General features: G+C 39.0%; 1 protein-coding gene across 1 annotated transcript in view; it reads right to left on the bottom strand.

Moving 5' to 3' along the window:
• Cblb (Cbl proto-oncogene B) overlaps positions 1 to 11,341 on the bottom strand; it is a 201,183-nt gene that overhangs the window by 177,135 nt on the left and 12,707 nt on the right. Inside the window, exon 3 of the mRNA XM_055593944.1 lies at positions 9,581 to 9,831. Within this exon, the coding sequence (XP_055449919.1) occupies positions 9,581 to 9,831 (251 nt within the window). The remainder of the gene's footprint in view (positions 1 to 9,580; positions 9,832 to 11,341) is intronic.

Raw genomic sequence — 11,341 nt, 5'->3', positions numbered from 1 at the left:
AATAAATAAATAAATAAATAAATAAATAAATAAATAAATAAATAAATGCTTCGGACGACACAGTTCCATAGACACCTGACCCATCGTTCTGTTTCATCTGGTCCTCTACTGTACCTCCAAATAGAGTGAATTTCTGACTTTTGTAGTCCCTGAAGAAGAGTGCTTACCATGACCTTGCTGAAATGAGCACATCTATAAACTAGTGATGTACCTGTGTATACACAAACAAGAACTCAAGCCCAAACAATGATGTTAGGGCGACCAAAAATACTGAAAATGGTTTCAGAAAGCTGTAGGATGTTTTACATACCACAGACAGCCCTGAGCCCTGTTCTAGCTACACCCTCCCCAATTAGTGTTAAATGCTAATCCTTTTGGATTCCTGGAAACTCTACTTCATTGTTTAATGGCTGAAAAGCTAGAGTCCTCTGAGGGGTAGATATCCAAGCACTCCCATGCTGTCGTATTATCACTGCAGAGGCTTGCCTGCTTTATAAACAGACTTTAAATTAGCTTGGTAAGAAACTGCCAAAGGAGCTCTCTCTAACTAAATAACAAATCTGCCACTTGAAAGAAATCATTCATCAACCTTCTTTGTGGGAGTATTGTTATTATGAAACTAAAAACAAGCATTCTTTCTTAAGTGCTTCTGGATTTTAATTATCAAATCTGAACATCACCAGATATTTACCAGCAGGAAAACATCAATTTTAATAAGCTGCCTTAAAACTGAAAAACATAAAAGGTATTCAACCATAAGCCAAGTTCACTGGAGTCTTGTGTATTTGTTTACTGTCTTATTGCATACTGGTTATCTCAGGAATTTATAAACATTTAATAAGCTGGAATCTGCAGGGACAATCCCCAACTTATAATATACGTGCATGAAGTGTAATCCTGACTTGAAAGCTATTAAAACAAGTTGCAAAAAATTATGAAAAAAAAGCAGTTAAAGGCTGAATAACAGTAGGTTGGTCCTGAAATCAAATAAACCAAATAAGCAAACGATACATGGATTACATGCAAATAGTATATTAAAATGCTTTTAAGTAGATTAAATTCTAAATAAAACCTGAATAATTTTGTTTTCCCATATATTTTAAAAAAGGGACACCAAGGAAAAACTTGCTACAAAATAGACAGTTTCACTGTTCATCTCAATACAAATCAACTATGAACTAAAAAAACATACTTTGTATCTAGTAAACAAAGCAACAGGGGTACAGTTAACCAAACACACTATGCTATAAAGTATTTAACAGTCAAGAGTCTCCAGGCTCTCTTGCCCACCATAAGTTTCTCTTTGTTTAATTCTGAAAACATTTGTCCAAGTAACTTTCTTATGACCTCGACATTAATGATGTGTTAAAGATATTAGTCTCTTCATTTCCAAGGCTTACAGAAGTCTATTCATAGTTTCTGATATGCATGAAAATATTCTTATTGGGAACAAATAAGTTTTACTTTACTCACGTATAGTGAATCAACCCTAAAATTATGGTTGTTTCTTAAGAAAATAGAATAAAATTCCCTTTCCTGTGGGCAGACATATTTCTACATAGAACATTAATGTTTTAATTACCTAGTTTTGCATTTAAAAAGACAAAATGCCTAGAATGCAGAAGTACACAAAATGTAAATAGTGAATATGTTAAAATATTGTTATTCAAAAAGAAATTTGTAAGTTTGTTTCACTTAGAAACCACATTTTTTTTGCTTGCAATTTATATCTCTTTTCCTCATAAACTCAAAAAGGCTATAATTTTCACTATTAGCAAGTGGAAAATAGAGTCCACTTTAAATAAATAAAACCATTCCCTTTCATGCACTATTAAATAATAGGTATCTAACAGGACAGAAGGCATCTGATATCAGGAGAACTTATTATCCTGCCTCAGCCAGTGCAATGATAGAATTATAGGTGAGGGTCACCGCGGCTGACCTAAATTTACATGTAATCCAGATCATAGTACTCTTTGCTCAAAACAATGATGACCTACAGTAGTATGAGTACAGGAAGCAGGGTTTTTTGTGATATTGTGTTTATTAGTATTTGGGGGTATCAAAGGGGTTGCTTTGTTCTTTTCTCCTTTCATTTTTTTCCAATTCAACTTTTAGCTAAACTATATCTCTTTAAAAGTTCTGCTCCAAAATATTCTGGATAGCTACCTTGCATATCATGGCCTAGGTATAGCAGGCAGTGTTAGCAAGTCCATGAGGGAAAGAGTAGTTCATTAACACAGCAGATGGCAGGTGTTCATTTGCTCAGCTTAGTCAGTGGACAACAACAAAACATCTGCCTGATGTTTCTGTAGTTTCAAGTAAAGGCTAGCTACTCAAAGGATTAGCTTCTCTATGCTGAAATACACTTCCATTAAACCTTAATAAGCATGAGCAATATTATGTGAAACATGATAATACTGCTCCCTCCTATGCAAGCACTTGCTCTATGTTCTCTGAGAACAGATTTGTCTTCTACAACACTGGAAGAATTGTGTACAAAGAATGAAAGTGGAGCTTTGAAATGATATTATTTTTTTCCTCTTTTTTATTATTATTATTAATTACACTTTATTCATTTTGTATCCCACCATAAGCCCCTCCCTCCTCCCCTCCCGACCCCACCCTACCTCCCCTTTCTGCATGCATGCTCCTCCCCACGTCCACTGACAGGGGAGGTCCTCCTCTCCTTCCTTCTGATCTTAGTCTATCAGATCACATCAGGAATGGCCGCATTGTCTTCTTCTGTGGCCTGGTAAGGCTGCTCCCCCATCAGGGGGAGGTGATCAAAGAGCAGGCCAATCAGTTTATGTCAGAGGCAGTCCCTCTTCCCATCACTATGTAAGCCACTTGGACACTAAACTGGCATGGGCTACATCTGTGCAGGGGTTCTAGGTTATCTCCATGAATAGTCATTTGTTGGAGTATGAGTCTTTGGGCAGTTCCCTGTGTTCAAATTTTCTTGTTCTGTTGCTCTCCTTGTGGAGTTCCTGTCCTCTCCAGCTCTTGCTATTTCCCACTTCTTATATGAAATTCCATTCACTCTGCCTGCTAGTTGGCCATCAGGTTCAGCATCTGTTTTGATAGTCTGCAGGGCAGAGGCTTTCAGATTCCTTCTGTGGCAGGTTCCTAGGTTTTTTCCTGTTTTCTTCTTCTGGCTTTCAGAGGCCCTCTGTAGCAGGTTCCTAGGTTGTTTCCTGTTTTCTTCTTCTGATGTCCATCCTCTTTGCCTTTCAGGATGGGGATTGAACATTTTAGTTATGGTCCTCTCTTTTGCTTAGTTTGTTTAGATGTACAGATTTTAGTGGGTTTATCCTATGTTGTATGTTTATATGAGTAAGTATATACCGTGTGTGTCTTTTTGTTTCTGGGACAACTCACTCAGGATGATCCTTTCCAGGTCCCACCATTTACCTGCAAATTTCATGATTTCCTTATTTTCCATTGCTGAGTAATACTCCATTGTATAGATGTGCCACAATTTCTGCATCCATTCTTCAGTTGAGGGGCATCTGGGCTGTTTCCAGCTTCTGGCTATTACAAATAAAGCTGCTACAAACATGGTTGAGCAAATGTCCTTTTTGTATACTTGAGCCTCTTTTGGATATATGCTTAGGAGTGGTATGGCTGGATCTTGAGGAAGTGCTATTCCTAGTTGAAATGATATTATTAAGACCACATCTACATTGTCTCTGTGTGCATTTTTTAAAGCCTTTATCTTTTCTACATACAGCCTTTCACATGCAGAGCTGTTTTCTCACCTAAGCTAATTTTTTCGTTGTTGTTTCAGCAGTGAAGCACACAGGAGAGACGAAGGTATGTGCACTCTGCTCACTGACAGGACTCCTAAAACCATATTCTTAGACCATCCTATGTGAATGTCCAACCAGGCTTTAGACAGCAGCTCGTTAATGCCAGTAGCTCATTAATGCTTACTCTACTAACGGAAGACAAAATTTACTCTGAACACAGGCAACTGAAAATAAAACTGCCAATAAAATCACAGAAGTAAAGGTTGTAACATTGGTCAGCAGGACTTACCCTTAGGACTATGGCCTTTCTGTCCCCAAAACCAACAGGAACCAGTGTCTCCTTTTCCCACGCCCTCAGTTGACTTCTCCACATGTCCCTGCTGCCCACCACGCACATTCACATGCAATCTGTATTCCACATCACTTTCTGACACTTCCCAGAAATGCCCGACAGAATGGGTTAAACATCCAGCTGAAGACACATCAACTCAACCCAGGTGAGGTTCAATTGTTTCCCTAACACATAAGTAAGTAACACATGAGAAGAGTAACACGGAGGCGGATGACTGTAGCAATAAAGCTGCCTTCCCACCACCCCCATCGCCTGCACATGCCCTCCTCTGTCAGAAACAATCACTCTGCCAATTCTACAGGCAAGCTGCTTTCACTGGGCCTTAAATGTCTATTTTGAAAGCATGTGCATTTACCTAGCTATACTTTCTACCTCACTCCTTCTATAGCACTAACAAAGAAAAACACTGAAAGCTGTTTGCTTATTTTGCATTTAGTTGTTCTACATATTTTGCACTGGTTGTATATCACATTAGCATGGGATTGCTTAAACAATCCAGGCCACTTGTTTTTAGCAGCCAACTAGCACAGCTCCAGTTTCAGGACTGATAGCCACTGTTTTTGTTTGTTTGTTTTGGGTTCATTATTTATTTATTCACTTTCTATCCTAATCGAAGCCCCTCCTCCCAGTCACCCCCTCACACACCCCTGTTCCCAATATTTAATTTTAAAATAAAGCCAGAAAGAGATACATTATTGACACACCAGATACATGGACATTGAACATTTTAACAGGCACTTATCCAATAGAGAATCACTTGAAATAGTGCTGGTTTAAGTTGAACTCAAAACGACTATTTCTACTGCTGTTCTTCATTACCAACTTAATAACATCACTGTTCCCAGTGAGTCATTTCGGAATCAGAGAGGACAGTCCAGAGGATTTATATGATTCTCAATAACAGTATGTCTGACTTGATCAGTGGTCCTTACACTAAACAGCATAGCCGGCAGCCAAACTTCCATGAGAACATTCTCAGAAGTTTCTGTAAGATTCTACAAAGCTAAATGCTACAGAGCTCCATGTACAATAACATAACTCAAATCAGTTTGCACTGAGACTCCAAGGATGCTTAACGGTTAATGTGCACAATTATATGACTGCCAGAGAGACACAAAACAGAAGTCTGTGTCCTTGATACATATGCCGATGGTGTATTATAAATTATCATTAAACAATTATTTGGCACAGAAAAATATATACGTTAAAAAAGGTTGGCTAGACCATAAAAAAAAAAAAAAGGTTACGGATGACAGTAAAATGCAATAAGGGAATATGCTATCCTAGAATACAAACTACTGTATTTCCTCTTGATTTTCAAGACAGAGTAATTAAATTTCCATGGATAGTTCAGAGGTGCAAATGAAGTTTACACAGCTGCGCAATCATGAGCAGACAGTCTTATCTACCATTGGCAATGGAAATCTACATGCAGTCAACAAAATTCTGTATGTTTCCTATGATTTTTTTTTTTTTTTACAATCGAAGCTACAAATACAAAACTATTACTATAGTGGTAATTATAAAATGTCTGCTGAACTGGAAAACACTTCACGAGTTTTAGGAAGACATACAAGTGGGATACAAGTTTACTGCATCAATTAATGCACCACTTCCACTCCAAGTGCTACTCACACACCTTGTCCACACCCTGGTATTTTAAAGTGACTTAATTAGAAAGCCAAATCTTGGAGGTTACATCTGAATAGGAATGACAATGACACAAATACAATGTAAAATGTAACGTAATTACAATGACAGTGTAAAAGCAAAAATTTAGTTTTGGTTTTTTTATGTTTTTGTTTTGTTTTGTTTTGTTTTTTCAGCAACATCTGGATTCTAAAACCTTGGGCCATCTTGTAGAGCAGGTTTGAGTAACAACCCCTATGGTCTCTCTCCACTTTGCTGCCAGAACCTTGTGGCAATTCAAATTCTTATTGATGGCTCCAGAGAATCGTTGAGCTTTAAATGCAACCAGGAAATTCAATGCCCTAAAGAATGTAAACTGTCTTCCAAGGACATTAAGTAAAGAGCACCGAGTTACATAATGAGTTACACTCTACCATACATTAGGACTGTAAATGAGTTAGAAAACCTTGGAAATAAACATTTATGCCATTTTACTTTTGGAAGAGTGCTTTGATGTGCTTGAATTTGATGGTTTTATATGCCCTGTGTATTTGTTTGGCCAGCTCTTAGAATTCCAGAGCCTACATACCTAGATAACTAAAATTTCTACTATATAACCCTCAACCATCTCAAAGGAAATGAGGTTATGTTTTCTGATATGAAAAAAATATTACATATTTCTCAGAGGTTTTTCTAATTTAAGGAACTCAAAACATGAGAGGTAAATTAGTACAGCCAATTCTAAGACATGATGTATCTTAATTCATACTGGCTTTCTAGCTGGAAATACATCTACAATCAGTGAATATCCTAAGTAAATTTAAAGTAGCTCAGAAGAGGGGGTAAAAACTATCTATTATCTACAATCTATTATCTAGCTGAAGACAAATATTGAAATTCAAAAGCTAAAGAGTCAGACTACAAACATCAATGCACCCTTACATAAAGAATACTGGGTATAGAAGCCTATTATCCTGGTTTAAGCAAATATTTAGGTATTCGCAGGTCTGAAGGTCACTAAGGAGAGACCCTTATCTCATAATCAGCAGCTTGAAAAACAGGCACTGCAATTGGAGGACTTAATTGGTCAAAAGAATGTGACCTGAATCCTATCTCTGTCCTCAAGTGGAAACATGACATTCTAAACAGCCAACAAAATCTTACTACTATTGAGTTTGGAAACTTTCTGGTAAAGAAGAGACATGGTACTGCCCCCACACTTAAGTGGGCCTGTCAATCATCTGAAGAGGAAAGTCCCCTCAGAAAAGACATCTGTTCTAGAAACTTTGAGAACTAGTATGAGGTCTACGGAGGAGTGGAGATCGGCATAATGAGCACTTTAGCTACTGCCCTCATGTCTGAGGAAGGACCTACTTTAACGGGAACTCCACAAGCAGAGCAACAGAACAAGATAATTTGAACACAGGGAACTTCCCAGAGACTCCTACTCCAACCAAGGACTATTTGTGGAGATGACCTGGAACCCCTGCACAGGTGTAGCCCATGGCAGTTCAGTGTCCAAGTGGGTTACATAGTAATGGGAAGAGGGACTGCCTCTGACATAATCTGATTGGCCTGCTCTTTGATCACTTCCCCCTGGGGGGGGAGCAGCCTTACCAGGCCACAGTAGAGGACAATGCAGCCACTTTTGATGAGAACTGATAGACTAAGATCAGAAAGAAGGAGAGGAGGACCTCCCCTATCAGTGGACTTGGGGAGTGGCATGCATGCAGAAAGGGGAGGGAGGGTGGGATTGGCAGGGGAGGAGGGAGGGGCTTATGGGGGGATACAAAATGAATAAAGTGTAATTAATAAAAAATAAATAAAAGATTTAAAAAAAAAAAGAAATGCTGTGTTTTCTACACTGCATTTTGTATGTTTGAATTGATCCAGTAGAGTTCACAAGGGCAGAGAGTCGGCGTGATAGATATCCCAGTAGCATTAGGAGGTGGAGGCAGTAGGTTCGAGAGTTCAAGGCAAGAAATAACTGCATAGAAAGTCTGAGACAGGGCTGAAGAGATGGCTCTGCAGTTACTGCCTGCTCGTCCAGAGGGCCTAGGTTCAATTCCCAGCACCCACAAAAGAGCTCACAACTGTCTGTAACTCCAGTTCTAGAGGATCCGATGCCTTCACACAGACAGGCAGGAAAAACATCCGGGCACATAAATTGGAGGATTTAAAATAAAATCAAAAGTTTAAGGCCATTCTAGGATACACAAGATCTTGTTTTGGGGGGTGGGGGGTACAGAGCAGAGATGAAGAAAGACAAAGACAGACAGACAGAGACAGAGAGAGGGAGAACAAGAACACACCTTTACTATAAAGTGAGGACGGAAATTAACGTCATATCAGTCTCTCCCTAGCCAGTTTCTCACTTAATGCTCAAAGTACGGCTACTGAAGCAACATCCACTCACAGTTACTGCACCAACAGATTCAAAGTGAATCTAAAGGACTCTATCTCCAACACCCGATGCTGATGTAGATAAGCATCAAGAAAGCTTACTCATTATAGGTGGGGATGGAAAACAATACAGTCACTATCAAAGTCTAGAATTTACAATGTTAAACACAGGCAAGTCATATAATCTAACAATAACCCTTGTAAGTATTTACCGCGATGGACTCAATGTTCCTAGCAGCTCCAACAGAGCTGCCAAGTTTTAGGCAATCAAGGTACCCTATAGCATGAGAGCGAGTATAAAAGCAAAGAATGGTATAAGCATAGAAGTCAAAATCCATAAAATAAAAAGGGAGCTATCAAGCTCGGAATAGATCAGCAGGAAGCCAGTCTGAAAAGCTACTTATTGCACTCTGTCTAGGTTGACCATCGAACATTTTTGTCATTTTGGTTGTAAGCCTTTAACAATCGAGCCATTTACATAGCCCAACATAGGGAGTGTTTATGGAGTATGGGTAGATAAATAACAAGTACACATTTATAAACCATAGAACAATAAAAACAGTGAACCCTAATACAAACTGATCAATACTGATTCACTGCTGGCAGTGTGTACTACACTAATGCAAGGATGGCGTTGTGGTGAAGCCCACTTCTCAAGGCTATGCATGACCACACCCATCAAAGGGTTGATACTGCTATGATGACCTACAGAATATGTTGACCCTACCATGATGGCAAGAAAAAAGCAGACAATGATAGCTACATCCATACAAATAGAGCTTTTTAACATGTTTTTGTACAGTGAGGTAGAGGGTTCACCAGACCCTTGGCTGCTCACCGGAAAGTCCACCTGCCACTGCCTCCGAGACCCATGGCTCTTGGCATGGGGGGTGGGGCGGTAATATGGGAAGAGGAAGGTTAACTGAAGATAGCATTCTAGAAATACAGCTTCAGAGCCATCACCCATGCTAGGCTGGTACTCTCCAGTGAAGCTCTCATGACTGCTGACACCCAACCTCTATATATACAGCCCAGCAATCACACTGGTTTAGCATGCTGGGCTTGGGTAGAACGGTTTCTTTGTTCTGTCAGTGGCCTCTCTCGGAAGAGGAGGTGCTTATTCAAATGCCTTCAGGAAAATTCATGGAAAAGATGCAAACTAGAGAAGACTACTTGTCTGGAAGGAAAGAGGATGAACTACTGTGAGCAGTCTTCCTGTAAAACTCCAGCTGCTCAAAAAAGGGGTCTATAGAAAAGCCAGATCATTGGCTCAGGTTCAGCTCTCTGCCTGACCTTTCGCCAAACTTAAGTAACGGGAAAAGTAAACACACAAGGAAATGACATATTCCCCCAAACACATGCACGGCGCGTCTGTTAATTCTGCGACAAGAAGCAACATAAAGAACATGAAGTAATGAACAGTAGCCTCCTTAAAGGTGCTCACCTGTCCTGCGACTGCTCTTCGTACATCCTCTCCTTGCCTTCCTTAAAAAGTCGTATGGCTCGCTTTGACTTCTTCATTAGGCCATCGATGTAGACTTTGAAATACTCATTCTCACTCAGTTGAGCAAGCTTCTGGCTGTCATCAGATTTACTCAGTATAAGTCGCAAGTGCTGATACGTATCAGGTAAAATATCAAGTATATACGGTGGGCTATTTTTCAACTGAAGTTTGGGATTTTGGCACAGTCTTACCTAAAAACAAAGAAAGAAAAAATATCTTACGGAAACTATAATATTTTTTCATAGGTAAGTGATAGAATGAGTAGAACTATGCCCCCTTTCTTTTCCACGATGTAATCTGTGATACGAATTACTCTTCAGTTTACAAAAGACCCACAAATACTTTTCTATTACAACAACCAAATCCTATTCTCTTATTCCATGCACTTTCCTATATGCTATCCTTATTTTCAACTGTGAACATTTTGATCATCTTTTCTACAATGTCCTAATGTGTACAGTCTAGCAGAATGCCAGTGAAGTAACCACTAATCATCTTGTAACATTAATATTGTTTTTAATGAAAGCAAGCAGCCAATGAAAATCGAATTTTAAAATGCTATTTTACTCTATTAAGTTCATGGCTAGAGCAATTTTGCAGATTTTAATTAATATTTTGATGCATTGTTTCTGAGCCCTGAGGAGGACTTTTAACAGATGTGTGCCTTTAACAACTAAGTTATTAAGCAGTTACAAGTCTAAACAAGCCTTTCTCCCTCACAGTGTCTACCAGGGCTATAAACATGTGACGTAGAGCTCTCAGTCATTCCACCAGGTGCCACCCAGTCACTGGAGCATTAAAGAGCAAGCACTGCCTGCAGAACTGAAAATACTTTCTGCCAGAAAAAAAAAAAAAAAAAAAAAAAAAGAAGTGGTAATTCAAATCTATACTATGTTCACTTTTATACGCTAATATGGCATAGCCATTAATAGAGGCCGGTTTATTCTGTCCCTGTGATTGGGGTATTGTGAACCCACCAATTCACTCATTTGAAAAAGATCTCTGGGAATTGCATACTGTATTCACAAGGTACGCACGCAGCACTCGTGACAGGGTGAAAGTCCACCTGCAGGAGGATCTATTATGTCAGTGTAGCATAAGGCCCTAAGTCCCTCACATGTGGCCTTCCCTTAGGTTTTGTGTATGTTTTGATTTTATAAAAGATTTCAGAGCAAGGTATTTAAAACACAATAAATGAGCAATCTTGTCATCTTCCTTCCCATAACATTGCCCCTCCTTTTGGGTAGCAATGGAGAAGCCAAAGGACATTTCTGAAACCTGGCTAATAGGAAGCTGAGTTAGAGAGACATTCGGGTTTAGAGACTATATGCAAAGAATGCAGTCCCAGCTCCATAAATAGTGAAATTATGGTCGGCAGTCTGAAATAAGCTAGAGAGACAGAGAGGGAAGAATACTGTGTAATCTCATTTATATACAGAACTTAAAAATGAAGAAGTGAAATAAGTAGAAACAAAGTTGAATAATACTGTCAAGAGCAGGGAGAAGAGAGAAAGTGGGGGAAGTATGTCAAAGGGGACAAAGTGAAGTGAAAGAAGATGAACAAGTCTAGAAATGTAGCAAAGCTCAGGGACCACAGTTAGCAGTGTCACCTTATTCAGTAAAGTTGCTAGGGAAAAGGACTACAGACACTCTTTACATATATATATATATATATATATATATATATATATATATATATAT

Source organism: Psammomys obesus, unplaced genomic scaffold, assembly GCF_907164565.1.
Source record: "Psammomys obesus unplaced genomic scaffold, mPsaObe1.curated_primary_1811, whole genome shotgun sequence".
NCBI classification, from domain to species: Eukaryota; Metazoa; Chordata; class Mammalia; order Rodentia; family Muridae; genus Psammomys; species Psammomys obesus.
Note: the sequence above shows the minus strand (reverse complement) of the source record. Positions and strands in the feature narration are given on the sequence as shown.